Below are 22,960 nucleotides of genomic sequence, written 5' to 3' on the forward strand. Positions count from 1 at the left end.
TTTCCAACACAGTCATGTTGATTATTGATTTTGTTTTTTTGCTTTTAACTCTACCTTTTTCCATCATCAAATTGTGCAGCACACAACAAAAAAAAATATAACGAAAAACTAATTAAACCCATATAATATAAATAGCTGACGTCAACAGTATTTATTGTAGTTAATACGTAAAGAAACAGAGTGAAAACCTATAATAAAACTTAGTAACAGGCGTTGTCAATAAGTATATCTATCGAAATACAACGACGATATCATTGTCAACTAGTGATTATCACAGAAACAGTTCATACACAATGACCATTCAACCTGAATGCCATTAGAAAAGACCAGAGACTTAAGCTGTACGATAAAATGCTTATTAAAAATAAGCAAATTGCAAAAAAAAGAACCCAAAAGAAAGCTAATTAAAGTATAAAGACACGAGCAATAAGGAAAGAGGAAAACGTTAAAAGGGGTTGAAGTTTGAAACAGTTTTTGGGATTGGTGCCATACAAAAGTTAATATTTACTGTAATTATGATTTACGCTTGACTAGACACCAATTTTCGTTTTAACGTCTTTTAGTAATTTTGGCAACTTTTAAATATAAAATGTTCAAGTAGTAACAAAACAAAGAAAAGGGTCCTGGTATTTAAAGATATCTCCTCATTCAAGCATAACTTAAAGAGCAAATGTTAAAAAAGTAAACAAATTTAAAAAATTGTTTTTAATTACCCCCTAAATTTTGAGTAGTGAATATTAAATGGTTGAATGGTTTTTGATTTTTTATTTTAGTGATAAAATATCAAACCTCTAACATAACTTATATCTATAATTCATAGCAAACTTTGTATGCCTGTCACTCCCGAATAGGTTTTTAATTTCAATTTTATATAAAGGTTTTGATACTTGCTAGAATTCTATTTAAAATTTCACACACACATGAATAATTTTTTGGTTCGCAAACAAATTTTCTCTATATTAAGTGCATGCAAATAAAATTACGTTCACTTTAATTAACTTTTCTGAAAATTGATTTATATTTTAATAATTTTATTGAGAACAAAGATTAATTGCTGCATAATAATTTGTCAAACACGCACACACACTCTTGTATACAACAGGGTGTCACAAGTAAATAAATCATTATAACTGACAAGCAGTGATGCCAACTTTTGCAATATAAAGCTAAAAGTAAATAAAATTACTTATTAAGGGGTTACATTGGGCAAATTGTTGACGAAATAGTCATGACCTCTAAACAATATAAAGTCTGCAAATTTTTGAACAAATATTTATAGAATTAGACGAGAATATAAAATCGAATTATTTTATTAATTAATTAATTATTTAAACAGTTGCCGAAAAAAGAATTAAGTTGATTTCGTTACATATTTCCATTTTATACGAGACTACTCTCTAAGCTAAACTTAACATTACAAGTAATAATGCTAAAGATAGGTCACATTCGGTCACTGAAATATTGGAAATATGCTTTTATTTTAAAACATTTGTACAATATAAAATTATTCAAAGCATTGGCCATTACAATCTACGACCTTTTTCCATCTTTCTGGAAACATATGGATTCCGAGCCAAAAGAACTGCTCATCTTTTGAGGTCAAGAATGTATCAATCCAATTTCGGATACTCTGTTCTGAAGTGAATCGTATCCCAGAGAGTGCGTTCTGCTTCGATCGATACAGATAGTATTCGGACGGGTCAAGGTCTGGACTATAAAGCGGACGAGGAAAAAATTCTCAACCACTTCATTCTAAATAATTTTTAACAGGTACTGCAACATGTGGTCGCCGAGTGTTGTCATGATGGAATATTACAGTTTCATGTCTGGCCGCATATTCTGGGCGTCTTTCGGCCAATGCTCGCATAAACCGAATCAGTTGTGTTCGGGTTCCCTGTGATGGTCTGGCCAGATTTCAACAGCTCATAATATATAGCTCCCTATTTGGATTTGGTGTCGATTCGGCTGGTTGACCGGGCTTCACGTACGATCTCTGAGAATATACCCTTTTGATCCCACCAAATACAGAGCATTACCGTAGCGCCATGGATGTTTGACTTTGGTGTCGATTCAGCTGGTTGGCCTGGCTTACGTACGATCTCTTTCGCTTCGGGTTATCGTAATGGTTTCATGAATCATCACAAGTAATGATTGGGTGCAAAATTAATTTTCTTTCATAGCGTTCAAGCAGCATTTCGGACATGCAAAATCATATTTCAAGGTCTCTCGGCTTGAATTCGTATGGTTCCTAAATGCTTTTGGATGAATCCTGCTGCTCGCAAACGTTTTGAAATGGTTGAAATTGAGTAGCTCCCAATGATTATTGGAATTGGCTGACCTGGGTGATTTTTGTCTTCCGTGTCAAAATCACCACTTCTGAACGGAACAAACCATCTCTCGCACGTTGAAACCGATGAAACACATTCACCAATAGCTTTGGTGAGCAATCGGTGTGCTTCAGAGGCACTTTTGTGCTTTGTTGGCACAAAATTCGACACTAAAGCAAAAAGTCAGTCACATTAACCGTGTCTTTTGCCTCTTTATTCAAGTTGAAAGCTTGATTTAATTATTAAAATCGATTGTTTCCTACCTTTGATTACTCCCCCTAAATTTTCAATCTATAAAACTTTACATCAAAGCTAAATTTTCTATAGATTTAATCGCAATTTTTGAGGACCCATCAAAATAAAGCGAAAACATAAACATTTTAATTAAAACGAAACTATGCAAAGCATACGTACATGCATAAATAATAGCAAGAATATTCTTTATTGTTGGTTAATAACATGTACAAGAACCAACGACAATGAAATGGAGAAAAAAAACTTTACTTGTTGTGTAAACTAACAAGCATAAACAACAAATATAAACAACTAACCGTAAACAAAAGGGTTCAAAAATCACTTTGTAATATAGTCCTTGTTGTTGATACTCTTCTTGCCTGAACAAAGAAAAATTTAAATTTCAAAACAAAGGTAAACAGCAACGAATACGTTGTGAATTATTTTTAGGTTGCTGCTCATACTGGCAAATGTCGCTCGCGCTACTTCTACTTCCATGGTACCTTTCATTTTGGTGGCAGCTGTCAAGGTATGTTTGTATATTGGCACACTTCCGTTTGATGTAACGGTATTTAGTAAAAACAACGGAACTTATACTCATATGTATGCAAGTATGGCATCTCAGTTGCAAATGAAGAAGTAAAATGGAATAATTAAAAGTTGGAGGTGTCTTCACTAGAGAATGACATTCTTTAACGCAAAATTACATAAATACTTTTAGAACATACATACAACTTTTATTTAACTCTTTTTGTTCATGAAAATGTAACACAAAAGAAAAAAAAACATTTCCTAAATCCCTGAAAAATTTAAGTTTTTAAGAGGATTTATTTGGCATGATTTAACTACTAGCCTAACTCATCTCCTTCCTTATTTGGAAGCCATTAATTAACCCCACATGTCTTGAAAAGCTGCATAGAACTAAAAGGAAGTACATACTTTAAATATAAATATATCAAACATTTTTGCTTTTCCTCTATAAAATTTCTACTCCATGCTTCATGCATTTAATTGCATTATCTTTCACTCACTTAAACATTTTATTGAAAACTAAATTTAATTGCTCTTATGAAAATTTTACATACACGGAAAATTGTAGCAAAAGTAGCAGAGTTGTTCAGAACAGATTTCACAGGGCGACACAGATATTAATAGATAGAGTGCCGGTTGCTGAATCTTGCTTTCTCTCACATTTGTGTATTCAGAAGTGCTATCCTTGGCATGCTACTTTTGAAATCTGTGAAAAATTGATTCAAAAGCGTTGGGAAAACAGACCACGAAGAGAGTGAGCATCCTCTCCACATTATTCAAATGAAACTGTTGGTAAGAAGGACCGGTGGAAGAAGTATCTTACTCTTAGCGGATATATCACTTATCAATTTTCGAAAGATGTATTTTGCTTCTATATTAGTTGTGATTAGGGTAAGGATCACACATTTAAGGCGTGAACTGTGGTGATTCCTTATGCCACCAGATTATATTTAGACAGTAGCAATCAGTGACCAAACAATTCATCTAATGTTGGGATGATCATCATGCTTTCATCTAAATTGAAAGTGTTGTGGATATTGACCTAATGATCCAATTTCGAAATGGTAGCCCATTTTTTTAGCATTTAGTGCAAATTCCATCACTTCAGATAAAGTATTGGAAAATGTATCGCTTACTCCAATAGCAAAGCTCTTGATTTCAAAAAGGCTTTTATTCAATACAAGGTTCCCCAAAGAGAGTGAAATTTTGAATCATTGAGGAGTTCCTCTATTCAAAAACTTGTCTCCAAATGTTCATCATCTTTCCTAAATGTCCTCTACAGACTACAATTTTCGAAAGCCGCATGAGTGCTAGTTGCGACTTCAATTCAAAGTGAGCAATGCGGAATCCTTGGTTAGGTTAGGTTCCATGGGCAGCCACTTGTCAAGCAGCTCACTTGGGTCCTTTCAAAACTGGTCCAATTGTGATGCCCAAAAAGTAAACAGCTGAATATTTATAATACGTCCGTTATTTCCAAGGTAAAGCAACCAGATTTTCTGATAAAGAAATGAATGAGTCTAAGATTCATCATTGATAGCTCATCTAAACACGATAGGAATGGGGTTTCGGGGATACGTTCCCTTAAGTTTGTCAGAGCCGGTTATGGGCTGAATAGGTGGGACACAGTCTCCTTTCGACAGCTTCTACAGTAATCGTTGTACGTCCAGTCTTCTAGCATGTATCCCAATTATCCCAATATTAATAAAGGAAACAATTAGCCTTATTTGCTCACAACGGAATTCCATAAGTAGATTCGTCCTGCCGGCATCATATACGGACCAAGTAGACCTAGCGGACTCCTAAAGGCTTACACAAATTCAGTATGCTCTCCATTTGTTCCTTTTCGGTTTCTCCAAACACATTCTTGTAATTTTTTTATATGATCATTATCTGACCATTCCATTAGTTCGTATTTGAACATCTGGAAAGGTTTAGCATAGTTGAGGTTGATTGCATTCATGGTGGAAACAATCATGGTAAGTTTGGTGACTTGGGGCCCAAATGATTTTTGACATATGTTGAGAAGGCATTAATTTAGTACTTCAGTACTCCATTTTATTACTTCATCTGTAAGTGCTTACATAAGCATCCTCATCACTTGCTCCAAAGTTTACACCCTTTCACCCACTCGGATCTACCTGGATAATGTTAAATATGACGACTTAAGTTGGTAAATGCCTGATTTTCTTTAATATTAAGAAATTATTCAGTTTGAAGATTTCTAGTTTAATAATTTTATTGAAAACAAAAATTAATTACTGCATAAAACTAGTATCGGTTGAAATGACATTAAATAAAACAGCTGTTTATAGCTAAATTGACAGGGTGTTACAAATATTATTAATTTCCCAAACTGGCAAAAAGTGTTGCAAACTATTGAAAATATTCAGCCTTATCATGTAAGGCGTAGTCGTTTTACGGCAACGACAGTTTCGTACTAGATTAAAGAAATTATTCAACCTGTTTCATTAATCTAGTACGAAACTGTCGTTGTCGTAAAACGACTACGCCTTACATGATAAGGCTGATTATAAATAAAACAAATTTTTAAATTGAAACTTGTTTAGTTAAATAAATAGTTAATTTATTAAAGACTTCTATAACATATATTTAGTGATGTATTAATAAACATTATTTATTGTGATTAAATATTTAATTTGTAAAGATTTCACAGGGTGATAAAGATGTGCCAAAAATTGTCATGTATAAAAATTAGCCATTCAATGTTTAATAAGTGTCTTGTAATAAATAATTTTATGTTTTTTAAAGAAAATTGTAGAATTATGTATTTTAAAGGTTTATTATTAAACTGTTAGTAAGGAAATAGATTAACTTTGCAAAATTCCTGTATTACTGTTTTCACATTTCTAATGCTATTTATGTCTAGCATATGAAATAAAACTATCATTTGCTGTCAAAAGTTATTTAGAAAATTTATAAAGTTATACAAGCACAACTATACTTCTCCATTAATTCTGGCATTATTCGAGAAAGTTAAGAAATGTAACGGAATACACTGACAGTTTTCCTAAATTCTTGGGGTTATAAGAAAATAAATAGAAACTAAAACTTCTTAGTTCTACAATATTCTTACGGTATGCTCTGTTAAGTTAAAAAGTATAAACTTCTTTTTTTTCTTGTTTTTGAGTTTTCGTACTTTTGACAAACACATGTTCGTGACAACAATTTAAGGTTTTCTAAAAGCTGCTGCTAGTTTTGCCGCATTATAGTGGCGCATGGTTACTAACAAATGTTCATTTATATAAAAATTTGCCGGTACGTTATGTACTAGTTTTTTCCATGTACTCGAATAAATAGAAATTATATAAGAATCTTATTTATATGTATGGATATGTATACGTTGTTTTAAGTATTTGCTCCTAATGTATATGCTACACATTTTATACTTTAATGTTATTTTTTTTATTAACAAATCATGCAAGCAATGAAGCATACTTATAGGTGTCTTCTTGTTAGTTTTTTTGTTGCTGTCGTATATGTAAATTTATTTACATAAAGTTGTATTTTTCTTGGGGTCTTTTTAGTTTTTTCTTACTTAAGTCTAGTTTTACTGTTTGTTTGGGGTCTTATTTGTTTTTTTTTCTAGGTATATGCAATTTATCACCTTGGTAATTATATACATATATATATATTTTATAGTATACCTTGTAGAGGCAACTTTGCAACTGTAAAGGCTAATGCACTATTGATTTTCTAATACATATGTATAATATTTTAGTTTTTTTTTTTTTTCAACACAACCTAATTTACTTTTAAATCAAAAGCAAACATTAATTTCAAGGAAATTTATTTTGGTCTAAGATTTAAGTGGTTTTGCTGATGGACGTCATTTTGTCTGCTTGTTGAAAAAGTAGACAAAATAAATTCAAAAATCATTTTGTATTTATGATGGCGCCCTAAAATGTTGAAACTTTTTTCCACAAGTAAATCATTATAAATCCAAACTCTTGTCTTTTTACTTAAAAAGCTATAAAAAACTTCAAAAAAACTAATTTAAAAATGTTGATAAACACTTATTTCTTAATTGTTTTTATAATAATCTTATAATTTATAGTTTAAAACACATTATTAATCATTGTCTTTTCTTTTTCTCTCTCTCTTTTTAGGTAAGTTTTTACTTTATAGTTTCTCTCCTATTGGTAATGTAAGTATTGTTGTTTAAGCATACTATCCATAATAACGGTTGTTCTACTGGCTTTTAGGAAAATGTCTGCATTGTACCGTTATACACAGCTGATTTCTCTAGTCTTCGATGATTCATCAGCTGCAATAGCAACAACTTTACAGCTGTTTTTGTGATTTTCTTTTTTTCTCTCTCTTTGTTTTATGTATTTGTACTTCATTTTATTTGTTTTTTTTTATTTTTTTGTTCTATTACCATTTCCTTTTTTTCCTCGTTTGGCGTCTGTTGGTTTTTGGTAGTCAATGGCAACGTGCATAAACATTATACTTAACAATTCAGTTGCCAACTTTTAACAAGGCCTTTTGAGTTCATTTGTATAATTTGAAAATAAAAAAGCCATTAGAAATAACTAAGTAAACTGGAGACTAAAATGAATATAGTTTGCAGATTTTGTTTGTGGAATTGTTTAATGAAATCAACAATTTTTTAAGTAGCTTGGTTTTTTTTTATTATAATTTTATTATTTTTTAAACTTGATTATTGAAATCTCATCTGCAGGATATTATTTATTTTATCTTAATTGTAATAATTTGCTGAGACCATAAGATGATTTATTAAACAATTAGTATGTTTAAAAAACATATATTTAAGTGCATAAAATAATAATTATTTTAGTTTTTGGAACTCCTCATCGATTTATAGGATGCTGTTACTTTTGTTCTTATTCCCATATAGTTTTTTATTGTCTAACTTTTGTTATATCTTCTCTATACCGCTGTTCCATTAGTCATCTGGAATAATTGAAATAATCCAAGAGAAAATTAGTTTTGGTTACACAACTAGCTCTGGAACGTATGCATATTACAGTAGTTTTGACTTACCTGCCTTTCACTTAAGAGCATTTTGCATATTAGTGCACAAAACTTGTGTTTTGTATATTTATTTATCAAACTCCATACAAATTCGTTAATTTATACCTGCACATTTAAGATAAGTGCATAATACTTTTGGAAGCTATAACTGGTTTTCATGAAAAAAATTTCATTTAGCTGCTTAATATAAAATTAAATCAAAACAAAATAAGAAAAATACGATTTTGAATAAAAAATTGTGTTGTAAACTTCTTAATAATTTTAAAAGTAGCTAAAATACCAAATTTGTCGTTATTTTTAAAGGAAAACATCACAAAACTTCATGTAAATTATTTGCTGTTAGCTGCTTTTTTGGGCAGTAAACTTAAATGCACCAATGAGCAGGTGAGTTAACTGATGTTAACTGCACTTTTAACTTACCTGCACAAAATATCGTGCAAAGTTGGTTGTGCAGGTAAGTCAAAATTACTGTAACAGTATTCATTCTAATTTGTTCTATAGGAGCGTTGCGAAGCCAGCATTCGTTATTTTTGAATGGTTCTGGAAACAGTTCATCCATGAAGAATTTTTGTTAAAAATTATATTCCTTAGGAACTAGTTGTAAGAAAGATAAACAAAAGTGAAAAAAATCCTTATTTTGTTCTTAACAAATAGTGTGTTGTTTTTTTATTTATGATTTTAAACGCTTTATTGAAGACAAAAATTAATTGCTTTCAATTAAACAGAGTTGTTTATTATGATACGAGTAAAACAGAGTTGTTTATTACTAATTTAACAGGGCGACACACATGATATTACATTTGCAAAGAGTTCCATGTATTAGCTAGTTAATTGTATGAACAAATTTCTGAAAATAAATATAATAATTTTAAATGAAAGTAGCACAATACTTTTACAAAACTATAAAATTAATTTTTGGTTCAAATCTATCAAAAAATAATTTTTATTAAAATCAAAGATTGAATTTGACCGAATATATGAATTTTTATTACACAAAGACCAGAACATTCACAGAGAAGATGAAAAACTATTTCCGCCAACCTGCAATCTTGACAGATAACTTCTGAAATGAAGTCTGTTTACTTACATGTTTACCGATCATCCAATGATATGTTGACACTGTCATAAGCAACGAAATATTCAAATTTTTCTAGCAACTCTGTGCATGTTCTTTGTCAGCATTCTGAAAGATAGAGTCTGAAGTTTTTACTTTAAATAGTCCCAAGCGGTATTGCGACACATACCACCGCATCTGAGATCTTGCTAGTTGGACCAACTACTTATTACCATATACGCATTACATAACTAGAGTACTGTCAGATAGACAAACTAATCATAACATTGTAACTGTCAACAAAGATGCCTATGCTCCCACGAATGTTTCAGTCGTGTAGTGATTTACATGCCTCCCCGATCGTCAATACCTCCATTCTGTCCACTTTAGTCTATTGTCTACTTTTAGGGAATTGTGTCCCTATTCTACTCTAGAGACTTTGGTATCTAATGTGCTCTAGAGACTTTGGTTGTTAAATAAGAGAATGTTCTGCCCCTCATTCTCATATATACATCTCCTTAAGAAATCTTTGTATTAATCATTCATGCGGCAATCAGAGCCAACACAAAATTAAGTTTTTTTTTTGGAGATTTCAGCAGTATTTCCTTAAATCTTTTAAACCATTTTAAATTTAACACATAACGTTCATTATTATTTTCCAAATAAAGTCATCAGCTTTCCCATGAATACCTTAAAAAAAGAATAAAACATTTTTCTAGGTAAATAACAGCAATACATATGTTTTTTATAACTTTATTTGTAGCCACTCTTATTTGAACATGTGTGGCCTCACCCAGGTTTTGCAAACACATGCATATGCATGCAAAGCAAACTCTTGAATTTCTTTACATGCTTGTTTTACCCATTTTGTTTGCTGATGAAAACTAAACAAATTTACTAATTGTCCCGGTAACAAACACGATTGAATGATAAACCAAACGACCAACAAACAAACAACTGGCTGAATCTTCTTCATGCTTGATCAAACACAAAGTTAAGTTGCAACCACCAATACAATCACTGAAAGGGCCAGCAGTAACATGTTTAAAATGAAGAAGAAGTAACAGTATAAAAACAGTAACAAGAACTTTATTATTTTAACATATAAATGGTAATTTTATATGTATTTCACTCTAGCCATTTAAAAAACCAACAATATTTGTTGTTTGTATAGCAGAAAACAGCTACAGCAGCAACAACAACAACATGAAAAACCGTTACAAATGTTGTGTTATAAAAAACACAACTCTGTGTGTACACATTTTCATAGTTGCCAAAAGAGAAAAACAAACAAAAACAACATGCCGTTGGTCAGAGCTAAAAAAGCCAGCAAAGGCAACAACAACAAAATGAACACATGCCAAAAAATATGCAATATTTTAATAGATTACCCGTAGTTGTTGTTGCTTATTGGAGTGTTTTGTTGTTTTTTTTTTTCTTTATCAAAATCCTTTTTTTACTCTTACCGTAGACGTTATGTCGTCATCGTCATACTACACCGTCGTTATTGTGCAGAGTATTTACTGTTCAAAACCATCAGTTCAATTGCAACAGTCGCGTGATTACCGTTTGTGCAGCAAGTATTTTCCTTTTTGGAATTTTTAACCAAACGAATTTGTGTGAAATTTTTTAACAATTTTTTTTTTTTTATTCTTTAACAAATAATTTAACAACATAAAAAAAAGTGTTCAACAACTGTTAAACAAATAAGAATCCTCTAGTGCCTTTAACTAACAAAACAAAAAAATCAGTATATAACAAACCACACTTACTACAACACTTAAACTCAACATGGTTGCTATTAATAATTGTGAGTTTTTAAATAACATTTATTTTCCATTTATTTAGCTTTTAAAAGAAGCTATAACAAATATATATTAATAATTTAATTTATTATCTATTAAATATAACACTGTGATTTAATTATTGAGCACAAAAATTAATTAGTTTTGTTAAATTGTAAAAATATTATTGCATAAAATGATTGTACCTAATAACAGGGTGATTCAAATATTTGTATATCCATAGAACTTAAAATTTCCAGCTTTTTTTTAAATTAATCAATATTTTTAAACGTTTAAATTCTTAATAGTGTTTGCGTGCAGTGGAATTGTTTTATCTGTTAGAATATGCAAATTTATTTAAATCACGTAAAGGAATTTTAAACACGTGTTTATATCGATCAGTAAATACTAGAACTAAGGATATAATTTAACCTTTTGCAATTGTTAGGAAAAGTACTAGTCCATTTTAAATAAAGTTATACAATTTGTATAATATAGAATTTAATTTGCATTTAAAATATCCAAAAAATCCTTATTCAACCAAGGTTCTTATAAACTTTCCAGCCTTTTTAACGATTCTAATATTTTCTAAGAATAATAAAACTGTATTTGGTTAATAACACTATTTTGTATACATGGACTTAGGTCAGATAATAATTCACGGTTTTTTTGTAAAATAAATCAGTATTTATGGTATTTATGAACTGGGATCAGTTAAATATATCCACAAAAGTTTACATTGTTTAAATCTGAAACCCTTCTATTATGAAGTTGAATTCAGTTAAACGCATTCGCTTCTCTGGTTATCAAAATGTCATATATTTAGCCTCTGTGTCAAATTTGCTTCAGAGGAAATTCACAGAGTCAGATCAAATTCAATACACCATGCTGTCAAAAGTTTTTTCTTCAGGCAGAAGTAAAGAAATTCTTTAAGTTTGTATGTACGAATAATTTCACAATTTCTTTTCTACCATTAACCTTAAAATACCATACTCAAAGTAACTGCAATTGCCTTTAACGTTTCTTCAAAGTTTATTGAAATCTACAAAAATTCAATTGATCCAACGAAATTTTATATAAGAATATTCTAAAGTTTTATTAGGCCTCTTTTTTCTAATAAAAACTATTGAGAAATCAAGATAGACTTTTTTTATATTAAACTAGCGATTAAGTATGTCTTTCAGCTCGTATGTTTGTTGAAGACAACTTTCCGAAACCCCCATTCAACTCAGGGTTAATACACTAATATTAATATAAAGAGTGTGCTTTCGAGAAATTCGCTATTTAAAATCAGAAAAATTGATCTATAAACAGCTGAGTCACACATTTCTTTACCAAAAAAAAACTATGTATAAATACACATATCATAGAATAAATACATAGAACGGAAGGAGAGGGAAATGTCAATGAAAAAACCAGGCAAAATTGCTCTTCTTTCAATCATACATATGTGTGATACAATATCAAAAATACATGGAAATACATTCTCATGAATTAGGATTTTGACAACAGACTCAGATGTCATCATATGGCACATACAGAGAGTAACATAGAGACGAGACGTAAAAACCTAAGTCTGTTGTCAAAAACCTAACTCTCGCAACAACAAAATAAATGGTATTCAATGTATATTGTTGTTTTTGTTACTAATACATTCTCACCACTTAGAGTTCTGACAACTGAGTTAGGTTTTTGACAGGAGAGTTTCCACTCTATATCTATTCTCTATGGTCTCGTCTCAATGTATAATTCTCTATATATAGAAATAGTATATGTAGAAAAGTTTGGTATTTATTCGAGTGGGTTTAAATAAATATTGGAAACAATGGCCCTAATTTTGTAAATCACGTAAAGCATGGAAAGCAAAAACAAAATTTCAAAAATTTTAAAAATTTGTTTTTGTTTTATACACAAATTCTTAACAGAACAAACGCACCAAAATTCAAGCGTTGATTTGCCTTTCATAATTTGAAAATTTTGTATATAAAACAAAAACAAATTTTTAAAATTTACAAAATTATGGCCAATGTTTCTAATTGTAACGACGTAACATAAAAACCTCTGTTTAAACGCATCAACCGATTTCAACCAAATCATCTCCGTACATCAAAAATGTACATAATTACAAGTGAAAGCTAGCTTAGGTTGTGATGGAAGAGAAAGTTCCTTATTTGGCTATTTGCATTTCTTCAAAGACTAAAGCTAAACGAATTATTATTAAATATTCCAAATTCAAGGGCTGGTGTACCTTTCAGACTTTTGGACCAATATTTTTCAGGCTGAAATTTCTCTCATTTAAAGGTCCGTAAATTGATTAGTATTTTATCGGATATACAACATCCAACTTGGTTCTGGAATGACGGCAATCACTTTTAATTTCACACTTCCTCTTATACTGGATACATGGGTAACAAGGTATACCAGGAAATAATATCGGGGTCACTCTGTCAAAGAACCGGTCTTCGCTCGTAGAAGCTGAAATTTATCTGAATAAAATTGTCGTAGACCAATTTCTAAGACTGATATTCCGGGGGTTCAGCTGTGGAATGTAATAGCAGTGGTCACTGGTAACTGCTTGTTCGGATTGCACGCTATCTGATTGAATTCGCCGTTTTACATTTTCTGTAGAAGTTGTTCACAACGTGGAAGAGAAGAAAACGGTTGATCATCTTCTCTGCCACTGTCTGGCCCTAGCGGATCTGAGATTCGGGAAGTTAGGTTGCCTTTTACTGAATGGCCTGACGAATATGTCGGAGATTGACATCAGAAGGATAAATGCCATCGCTCCTGCGACTAAATTTTTTGGTTAAGAACTCTAGCTATCACAACGGGAACAATGTGTTTGGTCAAAGTCTAATGATTAGTTCCCTCTTCAATTCGAGTTTTATGGTCGTTTGCCCAACACAAGGAAATATTTATGATAACATAGCTCAACAAATAAAGATGATGATCGGATTCTATACTTACCTTTTTAAACCATAATTCTGTAATAAAATCAAAAATTGTATTACTGGGGTGGTTCTTTTAAACAGCAATCGTTTATAAAGAAAATTTAAGATAGTAATCCTGGCTCTTTTGTAAAGAAAATTTAAGATAGTAATAGGGGTTCTTTTACACAGCAATCGTGGGTCTTTTATAAATAAAATGTAAGGCAACAATCGTGGTTCCTCAAGCAGCAATCGTAGGTCTTTTATAAAGAAAATTTAAGACAACAATTGCGATTCTTTGAAGCAGCAATTGTGGGTATTTTTTAAAGAAAATTCAAAACAACTATCGTGGTTCCTTCAAGCAACAATCGTAGGTCTATTATAAAGAAAATTTAAGACAACAATCGCGATTCGTTGAAGCAGCAATCGTAGGTCATTTATAAAGAAAATTTAAGACAGTAATTGTGGTTCTTTTAAACACTAATCGTTCATCTTTTATAAAGAAAAATTAAGACAACTATCGTGGTTCCTTAAAGCAGCAATCGTAGGTCTTTTATAAAGAAAATTAAAGACAATAATCGTGGTTCCTTAAAGCTACAATCGTTGGTCTTTTATAAAGAAAATTTAAGACAACAATCGTGGTTCCTTAAAGCGGCAATCGTGGTTCTTTTAAACACTAACCGTTCATCTTTTTATAAAGAATATTGTGGGTCGATTATGGATGGCAATCGAACTTCAGTTGCGTTGTCAGATTCCAACCACAAATTTCTGGTTGCCAGTTTGGCAACAGAAATGATAGCTGACAGTTGCCATCTGTAATACCATTTAATCAACTGACAACGCAACTGAAGTTCAGTTGCCATCCATAAGCGACCCATTAACCCTTAAATGCATGATTTTTACTTTTATTTTTCTATAAAGTATCAAATATTTAGTGGATTTTTATTTATTATATTTCCTGTACACAGAGAAAACAGATTCGTAGTAGCAACCGAATTTGTTGCCAATCGAATGATTCTGCCTTACCGACTGAATTTTACAGTTTTGGCTACAAAATTTTAGAAGTGGTAACTAATGTTTGGTTACTTCAACCGAAATTCTTCTTTATCAACTGATTTTCTGTTGCTAGAACCGAAAAATTCTGTGTGTACAACCGAATCATTCGATTGGCAACAAATTCGGTTGCTATTACGAATCTGTTTTCTCTGTGTAGCTATAGTTTGATTAAGAATTTCTTTAGCTGAAACTTTTCGAACTTCATTTGATTTTGCTGAAGGAGAATCTGAATTAGTATCAAGCTTATTTTCGTCTAAAATTAAGTGGAACTGGAATGTAGACAATTGGCAACAATATGCATTAAAGCGTTAAAGACAGTAATCGAGGATCTTTTAAATAGTAATCGTGGATCTTTCATAAAGAACATTTAAATCAGTAATTCTGTTCTTTTAAACAGTAACCGTGCGTCTTTTATAAAGAAAATTTAAGACAGTAATCGAAGTTCCTTAAACCAGCAACCGTGATTATTTTATAATGAAAATTTAAGACAGTAAACCTTATTATTTTAAGTAACAGTTGTGTACTTTTTAAAAAGAGAATTTAAGACCGCCAACGTGTTTCTTTTAAACAGCAATCATGGTAGTTTTTATTATTCCAAATTTTCAAACTACATTTTCTGCCTCTTAAATATAAATTTTAATGTTTTTTAAACAAACATACATAATTCTTTTTAAGTCCAACCGAAAAAACATCCTTGAGCTTATGCTACAAAATAATAACATGTCATTTTTACTAGTATAAATACATTTTATCTGACTGTCGTCTGTCGTTTTGTCTTCCTGCAGAAGGTTGTAGTGTTTTATGAAATTTTGTAACAAACTTACACGGAAACTGCTAAAGTTACAACATTTTATGACAATTTTTCTCTGTCACGCCCTTTCGTACTGCACCCCTTGCCGATATGCAATATTTTATGGATGGAAGATGAGTTTGTAAGAGGAAAAACAAGCAAGGTAAAGCAGCAGACATTTTTGTGTTTTTTTTGTCTATGGCTCAGTGTGCGTTTGAGTGCTAAGTAATTTAATTAAATGTAAATTAAAATGCTTTTATGAATATTAAAATTGCTTTATTTCCAACACATACAAACATTTTACACTTATTAAGAAATTATGCCAAAAATACTTACCTAGATAGGGAAATATGTTTAAAATAAACATAAGAGAGAGTTTACGGGAAACTAATTATAACTAAACAAAATTTTAGGCTGGAAATGTTATGTTTTTAGTTTAAAAATAGAAGAAACATTGAAGGTAAATATATACATTTCTGTATTTAGAAATCTTCTAATAACTCTTGAGCTTGTGTTCTTAATAATGACTGCAATGCTTTTAATGTACATAAATGCTAAAACAAGTACTTGACGTTTATTTTTTGTTTGAATGTATTTCATTTCCACTTGACAGTTACATACTTCACAATTTTTCAGTTTTAATTATTCAATTCCCTTTCTCTAGCTGTTTTAGTCAAGTTACAAGAATCGTAATTTTTAAAACTCATTTAAATTCATATGGAAAAATAAAAACCCTGAAAACCATTTGAAATGTTTATGTTTCATTCATATTGTTTTTTGTTTTTTTGTTAATATTCATAACATTATAATTTGTTAATGCACAAAGCTTAAATTAGAGAGGGAGAGTGTTTTGCCTTGTACCAATTTATACGCCATTTTGAGTTTTTTGAAAAATAAACAAAATAAAATGCTCTTCACGTATTATGTTAATGACTGTGTCATTTTTTCTTTTTTTTTAATTTTTTCCCATTTGCCACAACATACCAGCCAGTAATTAGTAGAAAGTTTTTTCTTTTAAAAAAAAAAAACTTCACAAAATTTTAATTAAAAATGAGCTGAGCTGGTTGGTTGATGTTTGATGGTTATGTGTAAACCACAGCATATAAAAGCTGTAAATGAAAATGACCAAATGTCAATTAATAGTTTAATATGCAAAATAGAGTTATTAAATTCAAGGCAAACCTCCGCATTTGAGGTTGTTTTACCAAAGTTTTGAAAAAAAAATTAAATATCGGATGAATAAAATTTACAAGCAAGCAAAATTGTGTGGTCTGGTTCATAAAAAGATCGTGGATCTTTTGTAAAGAAATTTTAAGACTGTAATCCTGGTTCTGTTAAACAACAATCGTGGATCTTTTATAATGAAATTTTAATACTGTAATCCTGGTTCAGTTAAACAACAATCGTGGATCTTGTATAATGAAATTTTAAGACATTAATCCCGATTCTGTTAAACGTGGATCTTTTATAAAGAAATTTTAAGACAGTAATCCTGGTTCTGTTAAACATGGATCTTGTATAATGAAATTTTAAGACATTAATCCCGATTCTGTTAAACGTGGATCTTTTATAAAGAAATTTTAAGACAGTAATCCTGGTTCTGTTAAACATGGATCTTTTATAAAGAAATTTTAAGACAGTAATCCTGGTTCTGTTAAACGTGGATCTTTTATAAAGAAATTTTAAAACAGTAATCCTGGTTCGGTTAAACGTGGATATTTTATAAAGAAATTTTAAGACAGTAATCCTGGTTCGGTTAAACGTGGATATTTTATAAAGAAATTTTAAGACAGTAATCCTGGTTCTGTTAAACGTGGATCTTTTATAAAGAAATTTTAAAACAGTATTCCTGGTTCTGTTAAACGTGGATCTTTTATAATGAAATTTTAAAACAGTATTCCTGGTTCTGTTAAACGTGGATCTTTTATAATGAAATTTTAAAACAGTATTCCTGGTTCTGTTAAACGTGGATCTTTTATAATGAAATTTTAAAACAGTATTCCTGGTTCTGTTAAACGTGGATCTTTTATAATGAAATTTTAAAACAGTATTCCTGGTTCTGTTAAACGTGGATCTTTTATAATGAAATTTTAAAACAGTATTCCTGGTTCTGTTAAACGTGGATCTTTTATAAAGAAATTTTATGACTGTTCTGTTAAACATGGATCTTTTGTAAATAAATTTTATGACTGTTCTGTTAAACGTGAATCTTTTATTAAAAAAAAGTACAGACAGTAATCCTGGTTCGGTTAAACGTGGATCTTTTATAAAGAAATTTTATGACTGTTCTGTTAAACTTGGATGTTTTATAAATAAATTTTAAGACAGTAATCCTGGTTCAGTTAAACTTGGATGTTTTATAAATAAATTTTAAGACAGTAATCCTGGTTCTGTTAAACTTGGATCTTTTATAAAGAAATTTTAAGACAGTAATCCTGGTTCTGTTAAATGTGGATCTTTTATAAAGAAATTTATGACAGTAATCCTAGTTCTGTTATACGTGGATCTATTATAAAGGCATTTTAAGACAGTAATCCCGGTTTTGTTAAACTTGGATCTTTTATAAAGAAATTTATGACAGTAATCCTGGTTCTGTTAAACGTGAGATTTTAAGACATTAATCACACTCTTGTATTTGCATCTTAAAGTGTAAATTGAAGGCTCGTATTGATTCCAAACATATGAGATTCTCGCTTCAAGATATTTTCGACTTAAAATTCCTTATAAAAAAAACGTAGATTTAGCTTTAAGTTACCCGGATTCCAAAAACTTTGAAGGCAGCCCTTCCTGGTGATTTGATTTTGACGAACTTACTGCTAACTTAAAAAACTTGAAAATCTTGAGGAAAAAAGAAATCTAAATTATCGCATTAATATTTATTATTTCCTTTTCTTCTTTAATGCATAATAAAAACAACACTAATAATGCAAAATTGTTAACCGCACGAGTATTCATTTGCTAAAAGAATTAGTTGTAAACCAAAGTTCATTCATATTCATTTCTCATTAAGTTGTCTCTACTTAATCCCATTATTTTCTATTACTATCCGAGTTTGTAAATGCTCAAAGTTAATGGATTTGAATTGCATAAAAGGGTGTTTCAATAAGTTGAGTTTTATTTACACTTCAAAACTTTAGATTTCCAATAAGGTTATAGCAATTTTGTATTTAATGCAAAGTAATTGGAGTGTTTTATATCGAAAATTTTACACAGTGTTCTTTAAAAGACGTGGTTCTAAAACAGCAATCGTGAATCTGTTATAAAGAAAATTTAAGACAGTTATCGTGGTTCTTTAAAATAGCAATCGTGGATCTTTTATAAAGAAAATTTAAGACAGTAATCGTGGTATATTCGGAATGTGTATATAGTCAATTTTCAAAACCTATTGTTTACAGTGTACAAAAACACATTTTACTATAAAACCCTGTTCATTTGCAAGCATTTCACCATAAACTAGTTATTGTCTTCTAAGTTATTTCCTATTCCTGCTCTAACAACAATGTGTAGGACACCAGCAGTAACCGTTCTTTGTTGAAACGAGCGTAGGCTGGTTATTAGATGTAGTGGTTTTCAAGAAAGAAAAATGGTTTAAAAGCTACTTAAGTAAATTACACGGGAAACAACAATAAAAGGCCAAATGGTATGTAATTTCTTAACAAGCTGAGAAAAGAAAACGAGTTAGGAATATTTTTAAATGAAAAAAATGTGTGTAACAGAAATTTAAGAAATAAATAAATGTCTGATTCTAATAAAAAAAATTTCTAGATTTTTTTTATAACAAAACTGCCAAAGCTCTAATAAAGATTAATGCAGCAAAACAAAATGATAAAAGTTAAAAGCAATATGATGTTTTGCAAAAATTAAAAACTTTTACTGGGAAATAGTAGAAAAATAGAGTAAATTGTAAAAAAAAACCAAAGTTTAAGGGGGTTAATTAACATATATTTTTTATTTCAACATTTTTTCATTGCAATTAAAAAACTGTGACTGTGTATTTGAAACACCCTGCTGTTTTTTAATGATAATAATAGAGCTGCAACCTAACAAACAGTTGGCTGGGTTGGTTGGTTGGTTAGTTTTACGCTCTGCTATACCAGAATATTTCTAAAGCTTGATTGAAATCCAGAACTTTTGTTAGAAGAATAATTAATTTTTGTTCTCAATATTTGTTTTGTTGTAGTTTTGTGTGTGTGGGTGGCTTAATGGTGGAAACTAAAACATTTTTTCTTTTAGAAATTTTCCACTAACATAAAAATAAATGTTTTGTCTATACATTTTGCATACATGTTAAATGTATGTATGTTTATATTGAAATAAATGTGTCACCTAAAAATCTTACAAAGGAGACGATATAAAAAGCCGCTATTGAAATATTATTTGCATACAATTTTTTGGGGACATTGTAATTTGTAAAGGTATATTTATGTAAAAGTATATTTTTTGTATAAATTAAACACGACTCGAATGTTTTTGTAATTAAAATGAAATGTTTATTAGAGATTAATAAATGGATTGAGGCGGTCTGAGGTGGGGGACACAAATTCAATCGGAGAAGTTTTTTAGAAGCTTAGTATTGTCCTCTTGTTATAGCTAACAAATAGCCCCCGGTGTTGACAATAATTTGTCTCGTAAGACAACTCTTGTCAATGTTATGTTTATGTTCGAACAACATTGTCACAACAATTGGTCGCACAACTTTGACATTAAATGTAATTTTCACACAAAATTACCGCTATTTTTTAACATTACAAAGAAAACTTTGAAGATGATCACATGATTTCTCCACACAGAAGAAAATGAACTAATTTGTGTCTATAATTCAGCTGTGAACACAGAACTGTCAAATGGTGGCTTGACTTGACTTTGGACACCTCTTGTCAATGTTATGTACCTGTCCACAAAAATTCGTGAGTGGACAAGAAAATGTCCTGAGTAAATAAATTTATAGCTTGTCAAGACGTGGCAGAAGTGATACCAACTGTTTATGACTAAACCACAGCACCTCCAGACGCACTGTATAGCGTTTGTTAAAATACAGAAGTATTTGTTAAATAAATTTATAATGAAATCCAAATTTGCTTCTGATTTGATGTCTCCCAATTCATTTCATTGAAGTTCCAGTAAGTCTCAATTGACAGGTCTAACTGTGAATATTAAAGATCAAATTGCGTATCTGACGTCTGAATTACTGCAGAAAAATACTCTTAAACGCACCCAATTGTACATCAGCTTTGGCGTAAACCACTTTGCTTAAAAATTTTTATTTTATTTCTAAGTTCTCTAGTGCAATGCGATCTGGAACTTTCTGAACTTTATACGAATTCAACCCAGCATTAGCTTTGGCTCTGCGCACAAAAGAATCAGGGCATTTAATTTTACGAGCTGCTTTTCTCATAGAAGTGTTCGATACTCTTTGAAAGACTTCATTTGACTTCGTTTGCCATAACAATATCTGTTAGAATTTTTTCCTGATCCAGATTTTCTTTCAATATTCAAATCTTCCTTATACTGCTTAATGGCTTTTGAAATAATGTGACGATGAACCTTCAAATCTTTTGCTATTTTTATGAAAGTATTATTCACGTTCGGTGAGAATTTTGTCCGAAATAACAGTTGTAAATGAATGATTGAGAAAAGATAATATCTGAAAAATTTTTAAAAGCTAACGTGATTACAAAAATAAGTAAGGGAGCTATATTCGGCTGTGCCGAATCTTATATACCCTTCACCAAATTGTACTTCAAAATAAAAATTTTAAATATTTGTAGGTAAATAAAATAAATGTTTTTTTCCAAAGTTGTTTTTTTAATTTTTTGGAAAAAAATTTTAATTTTTTTATTTTTTTTTTTGGTGAAAAAATATTTTTTTCGATTTTGAAAGTCCGCGATAAATATATACTGAAACTGCAATCCCACCCAAATCCGCTTGCTCGGCTTCTCGCACAGAGCCAAACCAGATCAAGGCTTTGTAGAGGAGATCTACCACCCCGCTAAGATGAGGTCCATGCATCAAGCAATGCTCTCTTTAGAGAGCAATTAGTTTTAATTTTAGTTATAAGATTTAATCACTTATTGTTAGGACTAATGATATAGGCAGATTCAATAAATAAATAAAAAGTTAAAAAAAAAAATTTACCCATTGTAGGTCCATCTTACCATGGTCTTATATACGTCGTTGCAAAGGTCTTTAAAATATCTATCATTAGATATCCATATTGTCTATATTAATGAGTTAGTAATCCAGAGATAGGTCAAAAATCGAGGTTGTCCTGGTTGTGGACCGATTTTGCTGATTTTAAATAGAAAACTTCTCGAAAGCATGTCTGGCAGAATTATTGAAGATTTGGATTCCGAAGATATCTGGGGTCTGCAGAAAATTGATTTCAACAGACAGACAGACAGACGGACATGGCTTAATCGACTCCGCTATCTATAAGGATCCAGAATATATATACTTTATAGGGTCGGAAAATTATATTGTGGAAATTACAAACGATATGACAAACTTATATAATATACCCTTTTCACGAATAATAATCTGCCCAATTATGAATAAAAAATTCCGCGGGAGTTTGTTCCCCAGGAGTTTTAACTGTTGCTTTTAAAAACTCAAGACATTTGCAGTGTTGCCCACTTTTGCATTTTAGAACGTACTGCGCATCAGATGCAGCGCTGTGATGCATTTCCGAAAAGGCCCTTCTTCAGTACAAATAATTCGCTAATATTGACTCAATTTGGGACGTTCTGTGATTCAAATTCACAATATAACTATACATTTTTAATACTCCTGCAATATTTCAATAAAAATCTGTATATTCATTTAAAAATTCAAGGTTTTTTTCCTAGAATTGCCTGCATATGTTTGGTACATATTCCTCCCCGATAGCTCAAACCATTTTGCCATTAAACACCCATTACGGATTAAATAAATCGCCTTTTCGCATAATAATTTATGCTATCGAAGCACTCGCTTTTTAAATGGAAAAACATTTAAACAACAACCAACCATGTGTATGTAAATTTCCAAGAGAACTTTTAGTTTTATTTTTTTTATTTATAGCAGAAAATTTTTCATTTTAAGTTTCAACACATTTGGTCAGCACAGTGATTAATTACCATACAGAAACAGACCTTCAACTTGCGCTTTGCTTTTTATTTAAAGCGCTTTATGTGTATGTTTTGCTTGTTTATAAACAAATGCATACACATACTCCAACACATACATACATATATGTATTTTTA

At 30.5% G+C, this 22,960-nt stretch overlaps 1 protein-coding gene across 4 annotated transcripts in view; it reads left to right on the forward strand.

Annotated features, from left to right (window-relative positions):
* The window catches only part of stai (stathmin), a 229,114-nt gene that overhangs the window by 200,144 nt on the left and 6,010 nt on the right, over positions 1-22,960 (forward strand). Inside the window, exon 1 of one of the 4 annotated variants that reach the window (XM_065500512.1) lies at positions 10,939-10,972. The exons of the other annotated variants lie outside the window; for them this stretch is intronic. Within the exon in view, the coding sequence (XP_065356584.1) occupies positions 10,954-10,972 (19 nt within the window). The 5' untranslated portion in view covers positions 10,939-10,953. Of the gene's footprint in view, positions 1-10,938; positions 10,973-22,960 lie in introns of those variants that run through there. 4 annotated transcript variants of the gene reach the window in all.

This window comes from Calliphora vicina, chromosome 2 (genome assembly GCF_958450345.1).
Source record: "Calliphora vicina chromosome 2, idCalVici1.1, whole genome shotgun sequence".
Classification (NCBI taxonomy): domain Eukaryota; kingdom Metazoa; phylum Arthropoda; class Insecta; order Diptera; family Calliphoridae; genus Calliphora; species Calliphora vicina.